Here is a 25,275-nt window from a genome sequence, read left to right as displayed (position 1 = left end):
AAAAAAAAAAAAAGCCGTAAAGGAAGTGAAGACTTAACTCACAGAATAGGAGCAAATATTTGCAAATTATGTAACCAATAAAAGTCACTTGGAATAAATTAAAAACTTCTACAGCTCAGTAGTAAAAAAAAGATAAACCTTAAAAATGGATAAAGGATTTGAATAGACATTTCTCCAAAGAAGGCAAATAGATGACCAGTGAACACTTGAAAAGATGCTCAACATCATCAGTCCTTAGGAAAATGAATGTCAAAATTACAGTTGGGGAACCAGCAGTTAGTGTAATGACTATGTCGCTGGACTCCCATGTAGTTGACCGCGGTTCGTGTCCCGGACCCAGTGGATTAAAATCACGCCGGGCGCGTGTGCGTGCATGCCCAAGATCCCGAGAGGAGAATGGAGGAGAAGGTATTGCAGCATGGCCATCCCCCCTGGGGGGGTGATTTCTTGGTTTCTGTCTCTCTGTCTGTCTCTGTATGTCTGGTGAGCGCACGTGCCCTATAGCAAAAACCTCTCCAAAAAAAAAAAAAAAATTACAGTTGGATCATTTCACACTCGCTAACATAGATACAATAAAAAGGACAAATAATTATTGCTGGGAAGGACTTGGAGAAATTGGACCATCATACCTTACTAATGGGAATATAAAATGGTGCAGCCACTTTTGAAAACATTTTGGCAGTTCCTTAAAATGCTAAGAAATGTCCTATGACCCCAAATCAATCCTAGGTATGTCCAAGAGAAATGAAAAAGTGCATCTACAATAAAAACTTGTAGACAGATATTCAGAGCAACATTACTTATAATAGCAAAAAGAAACCATCTAAACACCCATCAAAGTAAGTGGTTAAAATGTGTATCAAAATATTGGAATGTTATTCAGCTTTAAAAAATTACTGATAACAGTAATACCGGTGATTCTTGTAAACATAATACTATGTGAAAGATAGTCGCAGGGAGCACATATTATATGAGTCTATTTATATGAAATGTCCAGAATGAGAAATATCTAACTATATATAAAGTACCTTATGAATTGCTTAGAGCTGAGGGGTGGTATCTATTTTAAAAAGTATGAATATGTTCTAAAATAAGATTGTGGTGATGGTTGTACAACCCTGTGAATTTACTAAAAAAAACATTGAGTTATATCTTTTAAGTGGATTAGTGGCATGGTCTGTGAATTATGTTCTAGTAGAGCTATTTTTAAGAAGTCATGACTTGGAGATTCCCAACAAAGGCATTTTGGAGTTGCAAGATTCATCTTTGTAAATGTTGAGATGATCACTAATGACTATGATAGGAATATCATGGCAAGATTGATAGTGAGGCAAGAACCCGTATCTTCAAGAAAGAGGAGTTAACCGGAACAAGAGTAGGTGATTGCAATAAGAAGAGGTATTTGGATAGAATTGTTTGGTGAAGTAAGATAGATCAGCGATTGCTTTTATAAAGAGAGGGAGAATGTTCTGGAAAATGAAGAACAGGAAGAACACCTACAAGGACTTAGAAAAGAAAGCAACTGCTGCTTGAGGGCCTACAGAGGGAGCCCTCCTCATCAAAGGAGAACATATACTCTAGACTTAACATTGATCATAAAACATTTTTAAAGTACCTAAAAGACAATTTTCTGAAGACCTGCAGTTTCTCATGTGGGCTTTTTGTTCTGGTGCCTTTTTAACTAATTATACATATCAGAAAATTTTAATTTGTTTTTAAATCAAATTAATGTTTTTATTTAATCTCTTACATTGCTAATGTATAGGTCAGCAGAATAAAGGATGTGGTTATTTGCCAGCTTCTATTTCTAACCTACAGGAAGTTGTCACCTTAATAGGCTGATGTCTCCCCAAAAGTTAGGCGGAAGTTGTTGATTAGTCGTTGTATGGGAATGACTGCTGATGTCCACAGGAAAACAGGAACTGTGCACATACACAAGAGAGCAGGAACACACACACACCCCTACACAACGGGGCCTAGTCATGCTGCAAACCTTGTTTTCTGCCCCATCAGGATCCTGGGCACATCTATGCACCCAGCACATTTAATCCTTCGGGCCAGGAATAGAACCTCAGTTGACCATGTGGATCCAGCGTCTCTGTGAAGTACTGAACTACTGTGCCACAAGGCCAGCCCCTAAGTCTTCTAACAAGCACTGTCTCTTTCTGTTCAACACTTTAAAAAGCATCAAGCTCACTGGAAGAGGTTTGTCAGTACAGAAATGTATTTGATTTCAATATTATGAAATAGCTGGGGCCAGCAGGTGGCATAGTGGTTAAGGCACTGGACTCCCACATGGTTGACCATGGTTTGAGTCCCAGACCTGGAGGCTTGAAACTCCCAGTATGCATGGGTGCATGCATGCCCAAAATCTTGAGAGGAGTATGGAAGAGAAGTTGTGGCATGGCCATCCCCCTTGGGGGTTGGGGTTTCTTGCTCTCTGTTTTTTTCTCTCTAGTGAGCATACATGCCCTATAGCAAAAGTCTCCCCTCAAAAAATTCTGAAATAGCCTACTCATTTCTGAAAAATCAGTCTCTAAAAATAGCAAGGTAGTTTTAAATGTTTTTTAGCAAGGTAGTTTTAAATCTAGTTATTCATAAATCTCAAAAAAAAATTAGCAGATCTGATACCTAGATGGATGAATTCAGAGATATAAAATAATTTGCCTTGAACAAAAGTCATTCAGTAAATACCTCTGCTTGTAAAGTAGTCCGTTTGGGCCACTCCAAAGGAAGATAAGCCACGTAGATACAGATGTGCTACTGCTGTAGTTACCTGATCCTCTCCACAGCCAGGAGGCCATGAAGTTAACTCGACTATAAAACAACTTGAATTACACCATGGAAATCTTGGCTTTAAAAAAAAATGTGCATAGGGACCAGCAGTTAGCGTAGTGGCTGTGTCACTGGACTCCCATGTAGTCGACTGCAGTTCAAGTACCGGACCCGGTGGCTTAAACTCACGCCGGGTGCATGCACGTGCGTGCCCAAGATCCCGAGAGGAGAATGGAGGAGAAGGGATTGCGGCGTGGCCATGCCCCCTGGCGGGTGATTTATCACTTTCTGTCTCTCTTTCTCTCTCTGTCTTTCTGGTGAGTGCATGCGCCCTGTAGCAAAAACCTCTGTCTAAAGAAAAAAAATGTGCATAAGAATACAAAGAGTAAAGTTTATTACTATCTATTATGCTCTAAACAGGAACAGTATTCAAAATGATCAGACTGGTCCTATTATGACCTTGACTATTCAGAAAATATGCTGGTTATTGGGTCATGATAGCATTTTTTGGCTGAATAACAGCCCTGGTCCTAGGTACTAGATTAAGATTTTGTTACCAAATTTAGTTTTAGGTAATGAAGGGGTTCATCACAACTCTCTTAGAGGCAGACCTACATGGGATGGCCTGCAGGTTTGCACCAGAGACCTCTCTGAGTACTCCCGGCACGTGCATGCCCATGATCTGAGCTGGGAGTGAGGAGGATTATGGCGCCAAGACCCTGTCAAAGGTGCTGTCTCCTCCTTGTACTTTCACTTACAGAAGAAATAAACTTTAAAAACAAGTTAGTTTTAATTGTAAGTCTTCATGGTAGGTATTTTCTCCGTTTTGCAAATGGAAACTCTTAAGACTTAAAAAGGTAAGTAACTTATGCAAGACTACATAGCATACTGATGAGAGAGCTAGGATTCAAGTGTAGTTGTATCTGGCTCTATAATCTGTGTCATTTTCACTCCTCTATTGCCTTAATAAACTTAAAACCCAGCACTTATGTTAGGAACTGAGTTTGCAGCTCGCCTTGGTGGTGTGGAAGTAATAATGCTACTAGTAATGCTACGTGAGGCTGTGACTACATGGGGAGGTCCCAGGTTTGCATCCCAAGTTCTTTTTGTGCCCGCCCAGGCTTAACTGTGGCCTGTCCTGGCTGTGACTGGGAGTAGCACTGTGATATGAAGACTTGGTTGGGGTGTGCTTCTTTCTTTTTCTCACTCTTTCTTTCTGTCTCCCTCTCTTGTGGAGGAAATAAGTACAAATTAATTTAAAAAGTACTAAGTCTTCAATACTTTATTTCTTGAGGAGAAGAATAAAGCATTTTGCTAATTTTGGAATTTCTGAAAAATCTTTGTTTCTGTCAATACTTACTAAACTTTTTCCTTTTTTTTGTATGTTAGGACGTCTTGCATGGCTGGTGTACTTAGTTGGGACTGTCGTAGGAGGAAGATTAACATATACCAGTACAGATGAACATGATGCTATGGATGGAGAGTTATCCTGTCGGTATGTAACAGCCATGTAATATACAGAAATTTGAAAAATGGTTAATAAATTTAGTTATTGAGGTAGTTATTATAAACTAAAACATTTTGTTCATAGCCCCTTTTTTTTTTTGAGAGGTTTTTTCGCTATAGGGCACGTGCGCTCGCCAGACAGACAGAGAGAGACATAGAGACAGAAAGCGAGAAATCACCCCCCAGGGGGGATGGTCACGCCGCAATCCCTTCTCCTCCATTCTCCTCTCGGGATCTTGGGCACGCACGCACACGCGCCCGGCGTGAGTTTTAAGCCACCGGGTCTGGGACGCGAACCACGGTCGACTACATGGGAGTCCAGCAACATAGCCATTACGCTAACTGCTGGTTCCCTGTTCATAGCCTTTTGAGAAAGGTATTATTTTGCTTTTTATTGATGAGAGTGCCAAGGTTTAGAAGGTATGTGGTTTGTATCAGTTGAATCTTTCATAAGTAATAGACTCAAGTATTTTTTAGACATTTCTGCAAATAATGAGATGAAGATTTAGGTTTCTTTTTTATTACTTAGGATCTGATAAAGCATATAATACTGGTGTGTATTGGGATGGTTGCAAAATTGGGATGACTTATATCTAGTCATAAAAGCAGTAGGCAGTCATTTAGCCAACACAGAAAGACAAGGTAAAAAGCTTTATTTATACTTGTTGACTAGATTTTTTAGCTCAGATGACCACAGTCTTGTAAGAAGCAATCAAATTAATCTCATGCTTCTCGTCAAAACTGAGAGACATATCTACATATGAATAATATGAGTTGATTTTCTATATATTTTAATTTATTTTTAATCCTCTTTATAACAAAGTAATGTGTCTTTTTGTTTAACGCTTAAAAATACAAATGAGAAGAAAAACCTATGTTGATCTGGAGCTCACTACCATCATTTTGTGTCTATTTAATTAATCCATGCGTGGTTAAATTACATGATATATGTATTTTTCAACATTTTTTAAAGAATTATTTTAACTTTATTTATTACTATTATTTTCCAGTTCGATCAGAGAGATACAGAGAGAGAGAGGGAAAGTTAGAAAGCAAGTCACTAGGTCTGGGACTTGAACTGCAGTTGGCCATGTGGGAGTCTAGCACCTTTAACCATCAAATCACCTGCTGGTCCCTTTTTCAACTTTTTTAAAACAAAAATTGCATACTGAAATAGTGTATTATAAACTATAATACAGATCATAACAGCTATCTTATTTTGGGCTATAATAAGGATTAAATGAGTTAATTTTTTTAATGCTTCTAAGAAAGCATTTAAGCAATATACAAACACACATACACACACATACACATACAACTTCTTTAAATCACATATAATATTGTGAATGTTTTATCTGGACATTAAATATTCTCAACTCTATCATAATTTAAATGACTTGTCTGGAATTTTAGATTTCTCATTTTTAAATTATGAATTTCTTCTAGGTGAATATTCTTTTAGGTATATCTTTATGTAGATTGAAATAATTTTATTACAGATGGTTCCTAAAAGCTGAATAGCTGGTTAAAAGGTATGCAACATTTGAAATAGTTGTGATACATATTTCCAAATGCCTTTGGAAAAATGATATCAATTTTATCTTCTGAACCCAAAGATTGTGAGAGTTACCATTTTTTAACAGTTGAACCTCAGGTAATAGGACTCTTACTGTTGCCAGCTTACAGGTAACAGATGTCTCATTTTAATATTTCTGCTCTCATTTTTTCATTTGTTTTGTGATTTTTGAGCCTGTACTGATGATATCATTCACCTGACTTTCTTTTGTGATTGTCCTTGTAATTTATTTATAAGAGCTCAGTATATTACAGACCTTAGTATATTACTGCTCATTTTTAAAATTTTTCTCCATATTTTTAATTTTACAATATTCTCTTTTATAGGCTTTAAATAATTATGTATTCAGATCTATGAATTTTTCCTTCACATTTTCTCTACTGCTTAGTTTAAAATTACTACAGTTACTTTCTAACTCACCAATATAGTTAAAAAGTCAGCTTTGCCCCTTCTTTCAGAATTAGAGGAAAAACACATCTTAGAGGAAGAAAACAAAAACCTCATTAATGGTTATCTAATTCTTTTTATTTTTGAGAGATTTTTGTCTTAGGGTGTGTACGCTTGCCTGAGAGAGAGAGAGAGAGAGAGAGACCATCAAAGGGAAAATGAGAAATCCTAATTCTTAAATCTAGTTCTTTAGCAAATTCCCAATGTATAACTAGCAATATCAAAGCTATTTCGTAAATGAAGGATATTTTTAAATAACTAGTGTAACTTATAAATACAGAAAATTGTCACTATAAAAATGGTTGCCAGTGGGACCAGCAGATGGCATAATGGTTACATCACTGGACTCCCACATAGTCCACTGTGGTTTGAGTCCCGGACTTGGTGGCTTAAAACTCATGCCGGGGGACCAGCAGTTAGCGTAATGGCTATGTTGCTGGACTCCCATGTGGTCGACCACGGTTTGCGTCCCGGACCCGGTGGCTTAAAACTCACGTCGGGCACATGTGCGTGCATGCCCAGGATCCCGAGAGGAGAATGGAAGAGAAGGGATTGTGGTATGGCCATCCCCCCTGGGGGGGTGATTTCTCGCTTTCTGTCTCTCTATCTCTGTCTGTCTGGGGAGCGCACATGCCCTATAGCGAGAACCTCAAAAAAATAAAAAAATAAAAAAACTCATGCTGGGAGCGTGTGTGCATGCCCAAAATCCCAAGAGGAGAATGGAGGAGAAGGGAGTGCGGCATGGCCGTCCCCCTGGGGGACAATTTCTCACTTTCTGTCTCTCTGGTAAGCACACATGCCCTATGACCACCACCACCCCCAAAAAAACTTTCTTAAAAAAATGGTTGTCAAAATATTTTTTTTTTCTTAACCTTCCGACAATATAGACCATGTTTTTTAAAAAATTCATTCCTGTAACCTAAACATTTTCTTTCTAAAAGTCTTTGGGTGACAATAGTTAATGTTTCATTTAGAAATATGAATTTATATTTAAAATGATAAAGTTAAACATTGACATGGCCTTGTTATTATGCATGTATGATTTTTGTCTTTTTCCACTTTTTATAGTGATTGTGTATTTAATTACATTTATGATAAATATTTTAATGTTGTTTCTGTAAGAATTTGTATTGAAGCTTTTTTTTTTTTTCTTTCATGGAAAGAGTTTTTCAACTTATATCTTTAATGGATTCTGGATTGCCCCAGTGTTCTAATGAGAAAATTGAACTTGCAATTCTGTGGTTCTTGGATCAGTTTCGTAAAACATATGTTGGTGATCAACTCCAAAGGACCTCAAAGGTAGGTTTTTACTATTAGAGATTTTTTTTTTAAATGTTTTTGGAGGTGAAGATTTTACACACACACACATTCTTAACAGCCTTAAGATGAATGATAAATGATGTATTTGGAAAATTCCCACATAAGAAATTTAATCAATTAATTGAAATCAGTTGATGAATTAATATTGAAATGAAATGTGAAGTTAATTTGTTTTTAACATCAAGATTTACCATTTTGTTTGAAAGTCAGTTGGCAGAGATGTAGTAAATATCTTTTACTTGTAGAGTCATTGCGTAGTTAGGGTTGTTTTAAACATGTTTATAGACTTTACCTTACTGTATTTTAAAAATGAAAACATAATAATTGTTCTTTTAATGGTGCATGGGTTTTTTGGACCACTTATTTATGTGATTTCTAATACATATCACTCATTTTTTGGCATCTTTATATGAAGAATAATGAGGACTAGGGGAACTGGATGTGTCCTTGAGAGGCTGCAGCTGGATTACCTTCATGTAGGATTCCCTACATTATGGTGTTAATAGTACGATAGTACGTTAATTGGGAGTTTAGCACCAGCAAGTTCAGATGACTTGATCTTGAGGCATAATGAGAGTTTACGGAAGACATTTGTGTGTGAACCCTAAGCATATACTTAGGAGACATTTGACAGTGAGTAAGATCTATAAATTTTTCCCCTCTTCTTTCTGGAGTAGTAAATCTTTCCCAAACCTTCTCTGTAGGAAGTCTTAAGGTTATTCCTCTTTCCTTCAGTTTTAGAAATGTTCAAGGATTTGGTATTTGGAAATTCTAAAATAAACTTTTTATATTAAGCTTTTTTATCCTCAGAAATTTAGTTTAACCTTCAGTGCACTTGTGATTTTCACATAATAATTGTATGTAGTGTGGAAAATATTGGTGTGGTTTTAAGATTATACTTTATTTCAGGTAAAACAATTTTTTAAAGGAAGTGATGCAGTTTTTGCCTCCTTGTCAAATATATTGTGATATTTTATTGCCATTTAGGATTACTATCAATTAAATTTTCTTAGAATTTAGAGCCAATTAGAGGAGGAAATAAAAAAAGCGTAACCAGAAATAGGTGTTTTTAGGTTATGAGTAAGACAAATTAGAATAAAATTAAAATTGCAGCATATAAAATTTATACAGTATACTTCTTTTTAAATCCCTGATACGCTAATCAAAGATTGAATATAAATAAAATTATGATAAATTGTCTTATTTAACATAACCAGAAGGTTCGTTATTTTGCTTTCACAAAAGTGAATACTCCTCAAACATTTTTCATCCACGGAATGTTTGGATCCAGATCCAGATCCTAGATCAGAATGGCATGATATGTTGTTAAAAAAGCTTTCTAGTTATTGATTTTGAAGTACTTGGAAAGAAATGCATAAAATGAAACTAATTGTTTTAGGGGGCTTTTGGAATTTATTTTTTTCAAAACTTGTGTTTAAGTTGTGTATGTGTATCTTATAAGATAATAGTGAAAAAGGTATATTATAGAAGACTAGTTGTCCTTTATTATAAAAGTTTACTATTAATATTAGAAAAAAATTAGGGACCAGCAGTTAGCGTAATAGCTATGTCACTGAACTCCCATGTAGTCGACCGCGGTTCAAGTCCCGGACCCAGTGGCTTAAACTCACACCGTGTGCGTGCCCAAGATCCTGAGAAGAGAACGGAGGAGAAGGGATTGTGGCATGGCCACAATCACCCCGGGGGGGTAATTTCTTACTTTCTGTCTCTCTGTCTTTCTGGTGAATGCATGCGTCCTATAGCAAAAAAACTCTCAAAAAAAATTAACACATATTACCTATTCTTCCATCATGACCTTTTGCTGTCATCAGATTGGTGTTAATTCTTTTATTGTAACTTCAACATTTTTGGTTCATACATCTTATACTATTATCAAAGAGAGCTTAGTCCTAAGGCGACTGCATTTCTAAGGTATTCCTATTGTATAACTCTAAAGTGAAACTCAGGCTTCCTATTTTTTAATTTCTCTGGCTTATCTGCCAATCTGTTTTAATAGGAATCATTTTTTGACGTTTTTAATGCATACCTGTCACTCTTCTAGGAACTCTTCATGCTTTCTTTATTCTTTACAACAGGCATAGAAAGTTGATGTTAATTTCTCATTTTACTAATAAAAGAATAGAGACTCCCGGGACCAGCAGTTAGCGTAATGGCTGTGTCGCTGGACTTCTACATAGTGGACCACGGTTCGAGTCCCGGACCCGGTGGCTTTAACTCACGCCGGGCGCATGTGCGTGCGTGCCCAAAATCCCGAGAGGAGAATGGAGGAGAAGGGATCACGATCGCGGTGTGGCCATTCCCCCGGGGGGTGATTTCTTGCTTTCTGTCTCTCTGTCTCTCTCTATCTGTCTGGCAAGTGCACGTGCCCTGTAGCAAAAAACCTCTCCAAAAAAAAAAAGAATAGACTCTCTAAGAAATTTAGTCAAATACTTAATACCTAATAGTATTTTTCTAGCAACCAGATAAGGAAATTTGTCCATCTCTTCTAGAATATCCAGTTTGTTAGTGTTTAATATTTTCTAATGATCTTTTGTATTTCTGTGATATGTATTCTAATATCTATTTTTTCATTTCTAATTTTATATTCAGATCTCTTCTCTAATTTTCTCAGTCTGATTAATGGTTTAATCAAGTTTGTTTATTGCTCTTTTTCTATTGTCCTTTTATTCTCTGTTTCATTTATTTCTGCTCTAATCTTTATTATTTCCTTTTTCCTATCACTTTGGGGCTTTTGTATTTGCTTTTTCTAGTTCCTTGAGATGCAGCATTATTTATTTGCCATTTTTTTCTTTTTTCTTTGTGAGTACTGGTTGCCTCTCATTATTGCTTTTGTTGTATCCCAGAGATATGGGAGTGCTATATTTTCATAACATTAGTTTCAAGAAGTTTAAAATTTTTACTCTTAAATTCTGCAAGTAATTTTGAAATAATTCAGGAGCATGTTGTTTACTTTTTATGTATTCATATGTTTCCAAACTTTGTTGTTGTTGTTGATTTCAAGCTTAATCTCATGGTCAGAGAAGAACTAGATATGATTTCTATTCTTGTAGATCTGTAGAGGCTTGTTTTGTACCCTATATGTAGTTAGTCTTCAAGAATGATATACAAGAGCTGAGAAAAATGTGTATTTTGTAGTTGGATGAAATGTCTGTAAATGTCTGCTAGGTACATTTAGTGTATGGTAACATTTCACTTCACTGTCTCTGTTTTATTTTTCTCTTGGTGACCTATCCAATGGTGAAAGTAGGATGGTGAACTCTCCAACAATTGTGTTAAGAGTCTATCTCTAGCTTCTGGTCTAGCAGTCTTTATTTTATATATTTGGCATCTCTGAGGTTGGGTGCATATTTATAATAGTCATATCTTCTTTAAGGATTGATTCCTTTAATACTAGGCAGTGACTTGCTTTATCTCTTTTTAACAGATTTTAGCTTGAAGTCAATTTTGTTTGATATCAGGATTGCTACACTTGCTTTCTTTTGGTTTCCATTTACATGGAATGACATTTTCCAACCTTTCACTCCCATTTTGTATTATCTTTATTGATGAGATCTGTTTCTTTTAAACAGCATTTAGAATGCTCCTAGTTTTTTATCCATTAAGCCAGTCTGTATCTTTTGATTCGGGAGTTTGATTCATTAATACTTAATGGCACTATTAATATGAATGGATTTGTGCTTGCCATTTGTTAGTTGGCTCCTGGTTGTTTCGCATCTTCTTACTTTTTCTGTTATCGTCAATATTTGGAGAATTTCCATAGTGGTAGGAATTAAATCATTTCTGTATCTTCTTATGTAGTTATTCTGCTAATGAGTTTGACACCTTCATGTAATTTCATAGTAATATTTATATTCCTTTCATTTATAGGTGTAATGTTCCTCTATTTCTTGAAGAAAGGGTCTAATATTGGTGAAGTCCTTCTGGTTTATAATTCCTCATATACTTCATAGATTGTTTTTCTTATCTCTTGGAGCTTTTGCTTTCTACAGTGAAGATTACTGGATGAGAAACCTCGTTGTGAACAAAGAGCTTCTGTTCATTCTTGAGTGACACATTCTGATAAGTGAATAGACCATGTTCCAGCCTTTAGAAGAAATAAAAAACCGGAGAGAAAAACAAGTAGAACATAGGAAATTGGAGGGACATAAGATAAATTAATTTTGCAGACATGAAACAAGAGCAGGATTCCAATAAATGGATAAGTCTGAGAAGATAGAGCTCTTTGGAATTTAACAGATCATAGCAGAAATTGAAAGTAGGGTTGGAAGATAATGTAGCAGATGCCATCTAGAAAGCGGAATAGGAAGTTAATTAAAAATGGACAGTAGGGGAGAAAAATAAGAAAATTAGGCTATCAACCTAAGAAGTCTTAACATTGGATTAATGGGAGTTCTAATAAGAGAAAAATTAAAGAATATTGGAAATTTTTAGAGGCTCCATTTGGGAAATACTGTGCAGGGGCCCCAACCAAGTGACAGAAAGAATATCCATATCAAGGGATGTCATTGGAAATTCGTATCATCAAGGACGGAAAAAGAGAAGAGCCTAAATGATTCCAGAGGGGGGAAAAACATTGAAAAGAACTAAGGATGAAAATTACATTGACTTTCTCTGTTACAACACTGGAAATAGAAAGTAGTAGAACACTGTATGTCCCCACTTAATATATACCGAGTGTCTGCACTCTGTGACTGAAACTGATTGACTAAAGGATATAGAAACACAGTAAATGGATGTAAATACCAGATGTGGTGTGTGTGTGAAAGAATAGGGTCTGAGGAAGGACATTTAGAAGGAAAATAGAGAAGCAAAGCATTAATGGGACAAAGAAACGTGATATTATCTGTTGAAGCTATTTTATAGTTTAACCAACTGGACAAGGGAAATTCTAGGATGACTGCTGTACCTTAGTCTGAGAGAGCAATCGGTTCAAACTGGACAGGATGAGAACTCACCCTACTCTTGTCCCTCCTCTCCTCCCTCCCTCTCCCCTCCCCTTTCCCTCCCTGGAACTGATAGGTTGATTACCTGACATGTCAGACAACATGGAGAGAGGTCGAGAATTTTTACAGATCAGAATAGTGTTTGAAGATCAATTAATAAGTGGAAACAGAGCTCAAGTAATGAAAAGTGAGTCAAACCAAATGTTTGTATAAGAAAAGAAATTCAGTATTGTGTAGCTTGATTGTGAATAATAGGAACATTGTCACAAATATGTTAAGGAGTCAAAAGACAATGTCTAAAACTCAAAAATCAAGAAATACATCTATCAGCGTGTTATTTAGAAGAATTATGGAAATAGTTGAATGTTGAAAGTGGGTTGACTGAGTATTGGAATCAGATGGGGAGAAAAATGTCAGAGAATGGTGACATTTTGTTATTATTTGACTTTAAATGATATGTATGTATACTTTTAATAGAAATACAAATTAAAGGCCAGCAGGTGGCATGATGGTTAAGGCTCTGGACTCACACATGACTGACTACAGTTTAAGTCCCAGACTTGGTGGCTTGCTTTCTCATGTACTTTCTTTTCTTTTTTTCAGAATTATTTTAATTTAACCTTCTTTCTTCTTTCTTTCTCTCTTTCATTCTTCTTTCTCTCTCTTTGTCTCTGTGTCTTTCTTTTCTTTTTTCTTTTTTTCCCTTCCTCCTTTCCCCTTCCCTCCCCTCTTTTTCCCTCCCCTCCCTTTTCCTTCCCTTTCCTGTACTTTTTTTCTTTTCTTTTCTTTTCTTTTCTTTTCTTTTCTTTTCTTTTCTTTTCTTTTCTTTTCTTTTCTTCTTTTCTTTTCTTTTCTTTTCTTTTCTCTTTCTTTCTTTCTTTCTTTCTTTTCTTTTCTTTTCTTTTCTTTCTTTTCTTTCTTTTCTTTCTTTCTTTTCTTTCTTTAATCAGAGAGGCACAGAGTAAGAGAGAAAGAGAGAGAGAGGGAAAGTGAGAAAGTAAGCCGCCAGGTCCAGTACTCAAACCACAGTGAGCCTTGTGGGAGTCCACTGTCCTTAACCAAACGCCACCTTTCTTTTTTTCTCTCTTTCTCTCTGGTGAGCATACATGCCATGTAGCAAATTAATTAATAATAATGATAAATAAAATCTTTAAAAGAAGAAATACAGATTAATTTGGATAATTACAGTGTGGTTTTATACATGCAGTCATAATGGTAAGCATTTAATGTCTTGGAAGCACAGGGTACAGAGTATTGAGCTCAGATTTTGACAATCAGAAAAAGCTTCTGGGAGAGAAGATTCCTGGATGGAATCTGGAGAATCAGGTAAAAGCACTGGAAAGGAAGGAAAGTGTAATGGCATCCTAGGAGGCAGGAGCAGAATGTGCAGAGTCTTAAAGCTTCCACACTGGAAGAAACCCACGTAGATGAGAGTAGCTGAGGCTTGAGTACCCCCAAGGGCCATTGCCGCACCTAACAGTAGTACTCTTTCATAAGTGTTTGTCTAGTGAATGAATACATCACTGATGGAAGGAAAAGGGTTTTTATGAGTGTGAAGTGGGAAACGAGTCACATGCAGCCTACCTTGGGTCTGGAGCACCAGCAGTCGAGGCAGGAAAGTATAACAAGCCCCTACAAACCGACCAGTTTGTCATCAGTATGTGGATTTTTTCTGAGATACATAAATCATCTACTCAGGAGTTTAGTAATGTGTAGTTATGGTAACCCAGCATGCTCTCAGAATAAAATACACAAATTAAAAATGAGACTATAATGTTAGAGTTAAACTATGTATGTAAGCAGATCACCTATTTAAAATATTAGGTTACGACTTCAAACATTAAAACTGTTACAGTACCATATTTCTCTGGATAGATTAGAATTTCACAATAGTTTTTATTTTTCATTCATGATAGAGAGCATGTGTACACACACGGTGTTACTGTCAAGTCAGTCCAGAGATCCGGGGCTGCTATTGGCCATGTGACTTCCAGCTCTGTACTTTGGTTTGCTACCAACCATTCCTCCAAACTGGGCCCTTTTCTCTCCTCTCCTCCTCCGACCCCACCTTCCCTTCTGCTCCCTTTCCCCTCCCTCTCCTCTTTCTTTCCTCCTCCTTTTCTTTTAGTTGCCAGGGGGCATGTGTGCTTGCCACAGACAGTTAGAGGGAGAGGGAGAAGGCGCTCCCCAACAGGGAATGGTCACACTGCAGTCCCTTCTCCAGTTCACCATTGTGTGTGATCTGAGGGCTTGGTGGGCTTTTCAAGCTGCAGGCTCTGGGATTTGAACCACCTGGTCAACTCTGTAGGTTCCAGATTCCTTAACCTCTAGGCTACAGACTCAGCCCATTTGTTATATATTTTTTGTCTATCAGTTGTTCTCTGGTAAATGTTGCTAATGATTTTCTTTATTTCATTACATAGTATTTGCTACCATTTACGTTAATTATAAATTATCTCAGTGTGTTAATTGAAAATAGTTTAAAGTATTATATTTTTATACTAGATATCCATTTATTTAGTCAAAAAGTTCCATTTTAAGTTTTTCTTTTTACATTTTGCTTTAGGGTACATATACTCACTGGAGGGAAACAGAGAGGGAAAGTAAGAAAGTATCCCCTCAACAGGGATGGTGCTGCAGTCCCGTCTCCTCCTTCACCCTCTTGGAATTTGGACATACACATGCCTGGAATGTTTTTTAAGCCTCTAGGCCTGGGACTCAAACCCCACACTTAGCCATGTGAGATCCAGCCACCTTAACCTCTGTGCCACCTGCTGGCCCTCCTGTTCATTTGAAATCTAGTGAAAATAATATGTAAAAATTTTAAAGTAGATTGTAGCTATCAGTTTTGTCTTGGTTGGTTACAAAAGCTCACCAGTGAGTGAAATTCCAAAAGTTAGTAAAAGTATGTGAGTTTTCTAGTGTATTTATTTGGAATGTAGATCTTGAGAATGTATTTATTTCCCTTTCAACATAAACTCACAAAGAGCTGTTTAATCAATGACACTGGTAGAAGCATAGTAGTAGTACAGTCGGTCTGAATTCTGGTCTCCCAAAATAAAGCAGTAGAAGTTGAGGGAACAAGTTCCCTTTCCCTTTTTGGATTTAAATTTTGAAATAAACAAGTTAGTCTTAGAGATGTTTCTCTTTTTTTCTTTATTTCCAGTTTTGACTTCCTGTCCTATCTAGTCTGTTCTACCAAAGGTGTTTCATCATCCAAGATGAGCTTTGTCTCCCATCTTGTCATCACTGATGCAACACAAGGCGAAACACACACACGCACACACACCTGCTATGTCCCAAATTTGCTTTCTTTCCAAGTTCCTGGCATCTGCCAGATGTCAACTGGAAAGCATTCCAATTAAAAGATGTCATGCCTAATGTATGAATGAATTGCCCCATAAAGAATTTACCCTTTGTAAAGAAGATATTTATTAGGGCCAAATAATTCAAATGTATAATGAAGTGAAGTAAAACCATCAGGCTTTGTTGGGGTAACTGCTCGGGTCGGGACACCATTTGGTCTGGGAGTGTCATATGCCCATGCCAGTTTCCCACATTGCTTGCCCTCATTCTCCTGAATCTGGGTATTTCTTAAAAGTTTCTAAATTGCTCTTCAGGAAGATGCTTAAAGCACATGTTCATAAATACACTGTAGTAATTCATAAGTATAATACATGGTTAAGGCCAGATGATCCCTTCCTTTTGCCTGTCTGGCCCAGTACATGAGTAAGAGCCCTGTTTATAAGCCTCATGCAGTAGTGGTATGTACGCACAATGTAACCTTGTGATTCTGTGGAGGAAGTTGTCATTTGCATTAAGACAGTAAGTGCTCATTGATGTATTTTCATACTGTCAGAAATAAAAATGGAGATTATCTTAACTTTCAAACTTCATCTCTTCTTTGTGGATTTTTAAATTGTTTTATGTAATTGTCCTACTTGCTATCCAGCTTTCCTCCTCCTGTTTGCTGAGTACACACACGAAGCAGCAGATGGCATTCTCTCCCTATAATTGTTAGGTCCTCTTGCGTGGTATGTTTCTAACAGTTACTGTCCAACTGACTAGGAGAAAAACACTTGAGTAAATGAAACAGAAAAGATAACAGTAACTTCAGTGACCCGCTATAACTAAATTGTGGTGAAATAATGTAATAGCTGCTGTTTTGGGGTACTTATGTATACTTCCACTATTGGCAAAATGGATCTTTGTATTTGATACACAGTTATAGAAAATGTTTAAGAAATTCAGTGATAAGAAAATTGTTTTGTGCATAGAATTTTCATGTGAAAAATATCAATAAGTAGCAACTCTAGAGCATTTAAAATGACATTTAAACATTTTATATATTCCAATGTAGCCATTAGGAAAATAATTCCTATGTAGCCGGTAGGAAAAAAATTTCTATGACATTATATTTGAAGCCTGATTGTTAAGAGCATAATGCTCAATAACTTCTGGGATTTTCTAATTCTGTTAAGTTTCTTAGAAATTTTCAAACTTTATTTCTGGGCTACTTTCCATGTGGAACAATATCATCTTTTGCTATGGTACAGTGTCATCTTACCTAGTTTGGTTTTACTTTTTGGCAAATGGTTAGTGTATATAATCCAAGGTAATGTTTATGTTACTAGATTCTGTAACTGCACAGGTACTTGTTCTTCCAGTGGTTGTATAATACATACAGAATACGTTGGTCTTATCTATATACTAGTCCCTTTAAAAGTGATAACACTGTACTCTTGGCACTTAATCCATCCCACATGATAATATATATTAACTATAAAAATGAAGCATTACGTGCCCTTGTTTAAAATTGATTAAAACAGGCAGGCCTAATTCTTTTATTTTAAAATTGTGTAAGTGGAGTTGTCAGGGTTTACTGTGAATTCCAGTGTGCTTTTAAGTGTTAATTCGAGAGCATTAAGCACTGGACAGGAGTTTTGGGGCAGAAAAACTTAAAGTCTTAGCAGCCACTGGTAATTTAAATTGTGATGTATGTGGAGAAATATAAAATGTAAATTTAAAAAACATGAGGTTGGATTTTTAAAAAACCTGACTTAGTATGACTTAGTATTTATTATACTCAAGTAAATATTTCATTATTTGGCATCAAATCTTATGTGAATTGTCTGTAATTATGTAATTATTTATGCATACTTTCATTAAATACTTATACATACTTTCATTAAATACTTAATCTCTAACTTGCAAGCAGTATTCTAGACCCTGGAAGAATACAAAAATAGTGACTCCCTTTTGATTACTTGATAAAATGTATATGTTTATTTTTTTGCCTTATCTTTAATGATTATAAATTTTAAAACATTTATAAATTTTGAGATCTGGATAAACCAACAAAGTAACACCCCGTGTGCATTTTCAGATTATGAGTGACATTTTTGGGGATTGTTGTCTTAAGTAATTATAGTTTGATGATATTTTTAGAAAATAAGATGAAAAGTGGCAATTTCTCCTGATGGAGATTCACAAGTTTCCTGTTTCAGAAATGCTTATTCCAATTTATTTTTTTATTGAAATTTTTTAGTGATTCTAAGAAACTGATGTAATAATAATAAATAACTGTAGTATGTGATTAAGATGTATCTTGAAAGTTTTAAGCACTAAAGAACATTTTTAATGTTAAGAGGTTTTAATTATTAAATTTTACAACTCCAAAATATACATCCCTCATTGGTCTGTAATTGTTTTAACATTCATTGAGTTTGCGGAAATCATGCACAAGCTGATCTTCCCTCCACAAATCAAACAGTGGGACAACAATACAATCCTTTCCCCGAGAAAAGATTTTCTGTAATTTAAACTATGTGCACAGTCGACATGTTCATGATCTTTGCATTTACTTGATAATTCTAGAATAATGATGGATGTTCTTGAAAATTTAGACTCTGCCAAATCTCTCATTGCCCAGTTTGTACGACGGAGGTGAGAATCCTTCATTACTGTAGTCCCAGGGTAAATACTCAAGTTTCTTATAAGAAGGTCATGTGTGAATGCATGTCACCCTGGTGTTTTATAGATAGCGCCACATCAAAATCTACAGAATTCTACTAGAAGTGCATTAATCTGTGAGGCTACTGCTCAACTTGTTGTCTTCATTATTGTTTAGTGTCCATGTAATTATCAATAAGAATCTCATGTGATATCCCAGAAGTATTTTTTTCTTCTGCCTGTAATACTGTAAGCAGCTTACTTGAAGGAGCTCAGAATGAGATAAGGTCCCCCCGAGTTGTGTGCAGGAACTCCGAAGCTACTCAGTCTGTGTAAATAATCCATCCTACGTCTCTGTTCTTCTCTGGCAAATGCTTAATATTGGCTATATATTGTGATGACTTCATGATGAACTGGATAGATAAGAGTCATGTTACCTGCAAATTTATAAATAAATATGGTTGAAATATTTCCAGAGAATTTTAGGCTTTCAGCTAGTGATCCTATAGCTATAGTGTCAAATGTTTCCTGAAAAACCGAGTGAGATATATTGTGGATCATTTCGTTTTAATCATTTATTTAATAATCATTTATTCCATAATTCCTCTATATTAATTACTTAATCATGTACTAACATGGTATGCTTTTTCGTAAGATACCTATAAGAAGGTAATGATAGGGTATTATTCCCCCAGGCACATTAGGATATTAACAATAGGTGTGTTTAGCCTAAGAACCTGGTACTTAGTAAACATTTTGATAATATATTAAGATATACATGCATGTTTTTATATTTTTCTTCCTCAATATATATATTTTTGTTGCAAATTTATATTCTTATCTAATATCCAGGAAGCAAAATGAACAAATGAGGCTTATTGAAAAATATATGTGAATATTAAGCCGGAATTCCAGCTGTTCACTCACAGATAGAGTTGATTAGAGTGATATGAAAGCTAAAGTGCTAGCAAAAAGAAGAAATATGATAAACTATTAATTGGTTGTCTCTAGTATTAAAATGATGAGTTCTTTTTTCCCCCAACTTTTCCCTACTGGTTTTATATATATATACAGATGAAATCCATAAAGTTTAGTTAAAACTGCTTAATTATGATTGTCTAAATAAGTCTGAATAGCACTATCTTCATCAGATATTTTTAGGAGAAATTACATTTGTAGCACACAGAGCAGTTTATTGGAGGAATTTTAAAAAATACATTGTCAATACTCATTTTCTGATGTTACTGTATAGTAGGTCTCATAAATTTATATTCTATTACATATGGATGAATGTAATGTGCATTTATTAGATTCTCACTGATCTCCAAGAAAATCGTGTTGTTTATTATATGCCTGCTTATTTTATTATATATCTCCTTATCTAATTAGCTACCTCACTACCTCTAGATTATGTAATGTTAAGCCTCTTGCCAACATGTGGCAGTGAACCACATACATAGAAACTTCAATAGAGTGGAACAGTTAATGTTTATATTCCATCTGGCACATTTTTTTTTTCCCTTTCTGAAAAGGCCAAAAAATGTTTCATTGTAAACAAAGGATAGATGAGCATTCTGAGTAAGGCTCCTTTACTGTCCTAATGATTAATGATCACTGAACACTTTTGAAAGATTAGCATTTTTCAGAGCTGCTAAAAAAATATACTGTTTTATTTAATTACAGGAAAGTAAAGGCTCTTCACACTGACAGGTGGTGGAAATTAGCAGGCAGTTTTGAAATTGTGCTGTGCACGAGAAATTAGATCTCATTTTAATTCTGCTTTTCTCAACTAGCAAATGAGGTTAATGCCATACATATTCAGCTGATATGGATGAAGAAATTGATATAAAGTAGATCAACATAGCTACAGGGCTAGATTAATTTATAGGTAAAGAGGCAGTGATAAATGAAAGTAATGTAGTAGTGGTCACTAAACTCCTCTGCCATGAGGGGTTCAATAGCGTTAGTTGCTCATTAAAGGCATTGTCGGGGTGCATCAAATAGAAATTTGAAAAGGAATAGCCAACTAACCCCTAATTATCAAAATACAGAAAATACTAATTATGCCGTAATTAGCTTTTCTTTTAATGTACTGAAATTTGTTACTTTTTGTGTGGCACAAATGGATAGTTATATCAACAATAAATAGGTTGTTTTAATAACTTTCTTTTACCTCTGGGAAAACTGCACTCCAATTTTTAATATGCAATAATGCTTCTCTCTAGCCTGTAGGAGATGAAAATTATTAAGTAGCTTTATTTTTTTGAAGATTTTACAGCAGCTTTGGGAAGAATTATTTCACCATGCATCAATTACTTTTAATTGAACTGAATATTTTTCAGATTGTACCAAATGCCTCTCATTTAAGTTTAGCAGTTAGAGTTTGAAAAAGCATCATAATGAGAACTGCATGTAACCTCTGTCTTGTGTTCTAAGGATGATTATTTATTTTGAATTTTAAAAAGGTAGGCCCAAGGTAGGCATTGTAAAGGTAGTCACTTTATTTCTGGTAGTCAGTGTGGAGAAATAGAGGCTATATATCCTAGGAATTTGGATTGTAGTTCTGTTTCTCCCACCTAAACAAGCTAGTTATCAACAGTCCAGTTAAAAAAAGATTTGTCTAATTAGAATGAAGATGCAGTGTTACAGTGGGAAGCAGGTTGGACTTTTGGTCAAATAAACCTCAGGCTTGCCCTGGGCTCCTCACTGTTTCTTACCATCTTTGGAAAATCCCTTAACATTTTTGAGTATCAATTTCCTCATCCATCAACAGGAGTGATAACTTTCATAGAGATGTGATGATGAAAATATGGCAAGAACCTAGAATATCATTTAGTACAGTGCAAATGCACATACAAAAAAAAATAGGTGCTGTTATTGGTAAGAATAAGAAGATAAGACTATTTTTTCCTTTAAATATTCTCTGTAAAGGTGTAATAGGGGAATTCTCTTTGAAATAATTGCATGTAATCTAATCTTTAGGACATCTAATGTAATTGTAATTCTCACTTTGTGTTAGAAACCAACAGATTTTATTTATTTATTTATTTATTTATTTATTTATTTATTTTTTGGTAGAGAATTTGGAAATACTCTTCGGGGCAAGATCATCTAAGTTCATATTGTCACCTAATGCCAAACAGAACTGTGAATTAAAACCAGACAGTCTGATTCTAAAGCCGACTCTAGAGAAAGACAAAAACGTGACTTCTGACATAATCAAATCCATAATTAGTTCGAAAGCTCTATTTTCATCCCCTCCTTCTTTTGATGCTGATATTGGATTTGTATTTCCTCTTGTTTCTTTTCTTTTGCTTCTCTTATGCTATCCTTTTTGGGGGTAATAGTCATGAGATACATTGGCCATTAACTAGATCTGTGACACTGAGCCTCTCCAACTTTGTTTTTTGTTTTTTTGGGAGGGCGGTTTTGTCAGTAAAAATAAAATGATAATGTTCATTTCTCTTTTTGGTAATACGTAGTAGTGTGTTATACCAACATCCTTTCATCAGATACATTATATCCTTTGTCCAAAAAAGGCTTAGCCGAGCTGGCACATACTGCTAAGATACTACTTCTCAGAGACTGAGGCTCCATGGAAGGAAGGCCTGGGTTAATTCCAGCCCAGCCTGAGACAGTCTAGGCATCGTGACATGCACCTGTAGTTCTTGCCAGCCAGGGGCTGAGGCAGGTAGATCCTGACATGGTAGGACTCTTGAAAATCAGTCTCAATCTCAGTCTCCTCCCCCACCTCTCTCATAAATAAACAAACTTTTAAAAAATCAAATAATTCAAATAGGAGAGAACATATGTATCTCAAGGAGGGAAGAGCTAGAAAAGCATTTTTAAATTTATCAAGGTATGAATACTAGTATTGTCTTTGTATTTTTTAAAAATATAAGCATTGCCAAGTCTACTTAACAGAATTATGGCTGTTAAATGGATGAATATATATGAAATGAAGTTGTAAACTATGAAACATTGCACACGTCTCCATTTTACATGCAAAATAGAATACTACCTTTCACCTGCTTCGAAACTAACCAAAAAGAAAACTTAAAGCCATCATTTGAAGAGAAGGACCATGAATGGTTTGTTTCTTTGGAGGATATAGGAGAGTGGGAGAGAGTGAAAGAAAGGTAAGGTTTTTATATTCATCAGAAAGGATAGAGGTTTCAGAGGTGAGAAGTGTTGAACTAAAGCAGTCTTCTCAAACTGAGGCTCCAGATCAAAAAACATCAGTCAGCTTAGGAACTGGTTAGAAGCACAGATTCTCTGGTCCTGTGCTGGACCTGCTGAGTCCAGCTCTCTGGTGGGCCCAGCACACCTTCTCGGTGATTCTGATGCTCTCACAGGTTCGAGAACTACTGAGTTACAGCTGTCCTCAACTTCATTGTTGGACCTAACGAGTTTTCAGCCTCACGGAGGTGCAAAAGTGGCATGCACCTGTATGAAAACATACTTCAGGCACGGTAGAACCATTCTGTTTTTCACTTTCTTTTTTTTTTTTTTTTTTTGGTTGGGGGAGGTTTTTTTGCTATAGGGCACGTGTGCTTGCCAGAAAGAAAGAGAGAGAGAGACAGGGAGACGGAAAGCAAGAAATCACGCTTCAGGGGTGATGGCCACGCCATAATCCCCTCTCCTCCATTCTCCTCTCGGGATCTTGGGCATGCACACGCACACACCCTGCGTGAGTTTAAGCCACCGGGTCCAGGACGCGAACTGTGGTCGACTACATGGGAGTCCAGCTACATAGCCATTATGCTAACTGCTGGTCCCATTTTTCACTTTGAATGCAGAATTAAATAAATTACATGAGCTATTCAGCATTTTATTTTAAAATAACTTTTGTTTTAGATAGTTTTGCCTAACCATAGGCTAATGTACGTGTTCTGAGCACATTTAAGATAGCTAGGCTGAGCTATGGTGTGTGGTAGATTAGTGTTTTAAATGTATTTTCAACTTAGGATGCGTTTACCCGAATGTTACCTCATTGTCAGTCAAGGAGCATCTGTACTGGAAGTCATTTTTTTTTTAATCATCACCAGGAACTAACTATAGGTTTATTCTTTTGGTAACCATTTCCCGCACTCTTTTTAAGTTGAATACTTGATCCTTACTTTGACCTTAACCTAAGGTCTGGAGAAAGGAAGGAGGGAAAAAAAGTCAAATGTGAAATGTTGAACGTTGTGCTAAAATATTCCAGAGGGATGTAAGTCATTAGGGTCTTTATTTCCCTGGCACAGTAACTAAAATGCATGTGGTTATACAAGGGCATAGGTAAAATCAGAATTGTTTTAAATCACATTTCCCCCGATGTATTGACGTTGTAGAAAACTACAATCTAAACTAATGCCTTAGTTCTCAAGTGTAACTCTCTGCTGTTCCTGGCATTTGATGTTTATTATATTGTGGATTATTTGTAGCCAAACTTCTTGAAATTAATATTTTTTTAAGAAAGTACTTCAGACACCAGCAAGATTAGGCTTGCCTTCTCTTTCTAGAAAGTTGACCTTAGAATCAGATTATTTGGATTTAATTGTCAATTCTGTCTCTTACTGTTAGCCTTGTGATTTTAGACAAGTGTGTAATCTCTCTAAGCTATTCTTTCTTTATCTAGATAATGAGAATAGTAATACCTACCTTTTAGGAACGTTTTGAGATTAAATGAGAGTTTATATAAAATAATATTCCATAATGGTTAACTTTCTGATGATGATGGTGACATGTCTGTCACTTTTCTTAGTGTAACCAGTACACACCGCTTTTAGAGTTACAGAATCTTAGTTCCTACAAGAACTAAATATAATTTTTTTAAATAATCATTCATTTAATTTTATTTATGTATTTTCAGTTTTTTGCTATAGGGCATGTCAGAGAGAGGGAAAGTGAGAAAGCAAGCCGCCAGGTGGCAGATTGAAACTGTGCCAGCCACACGAGGGTCCAGCACTTAACCACCACGCCACCTGCTGGCCCCTAAATATGACTTACATTAGCACATTCAAAGCTGTTTTCCACAGATCACAAGGCTCCTGCAAACAATTTAATAAGGTAATGGTATCTTTTTAAAGGATATTTTTTCCAAAATAAACTTAGAAAAACCAATGTGCTATATTTCTCTCTTGGAAATTTGTAATGCATATTGTAAGACTGGTTTTAAGGAAGGCTCAAGGCCTCCCTTTGTACACTGGGTTCATGCTCATCCAGGACCTGAGCTGGCCGAGGCTGAGGTAGGTTGCAACGTGAGGACCCCGTTGAGGTTGCCTCTCTCTTTCTCTCAGCCTTATGGAAGAAGAAATGAATAAGTAAACTTTAAAGCTTTTTTTTTTTTTTTTGGGGGGGGGGGGAGGAGGGCAGGTAAATGCTTAACTGTAGAAACCTTTTCTGTGAGAAATACCTATTTATGTTTTGCAGAGTACAGTCTGGGAAATGCTGTGTAGACCCACCGCTTTGTTTCATAAAGAAGCGGCTCCCACACTGTGTTCCATAGAAAGTGAGAACTTGCCTGAGGTCACACAAGGCCACACAACCGTAGACTCAGTTTGGAACCCAAAGCTCTTCCTAGTCATATTCACTTATTTTTCTAATCAAGATTGGATGTAGAAAGGAAAATTATTTAAGTGGGTAGGAAATTGAAGGTGGCAAGGAAAGAATGGGAGATAACCCTTAATATAGTGCTTCCCATATTTGTCTGAATATAAGAAAATCCAGGGTACTTGTATGTTAAAAATAACA

General features: G+C 35.9%; 1 protein-coding gene across 1 annotated transcript in view; it reads left to right on the top strand.

Moving 5' to 3' along the window:
- The window catches only part of RANBP17 (RAN binding protein 17), a 312,972-nt gene that overhangs the window by 65,514 nt on the left and 222,183 nt on the right, over positions 1–25,275 (top strand). Inside the window, exon 14 of the mRNA XM_006148371.2 lies at positions 7,468–7,603. Within this exon, the coding sequence (XP_006148433.1) occupies positions 7,468–7,603 (136 nt within the window). The remainder of the gene's footprint in view (positions 1–7,467; positions 7,604–25,275) is intronic.

The sequence above is a fragment of the Tupaia chinensis genome, unplaced genomic scaffold (assembly GCF_000334495.1).
Source record: "Tupaia chinensis unplaced genomic scaffold, TupChi_1.0 Scaffold000234_1, whole genome shotgun sequence".
Classification (NCBI taxonomy): domain Eukaryota; kingdom Metazoa; phylum Chordata; class Mammalia; order Scandentia; family Tupaiidae; genus Tupaia; species Tupaia belangeri.
Note: the sequence above shows the minus strand (reverse complement) of the source record. Positions and strands in the feature narration are given on the sequence as shown.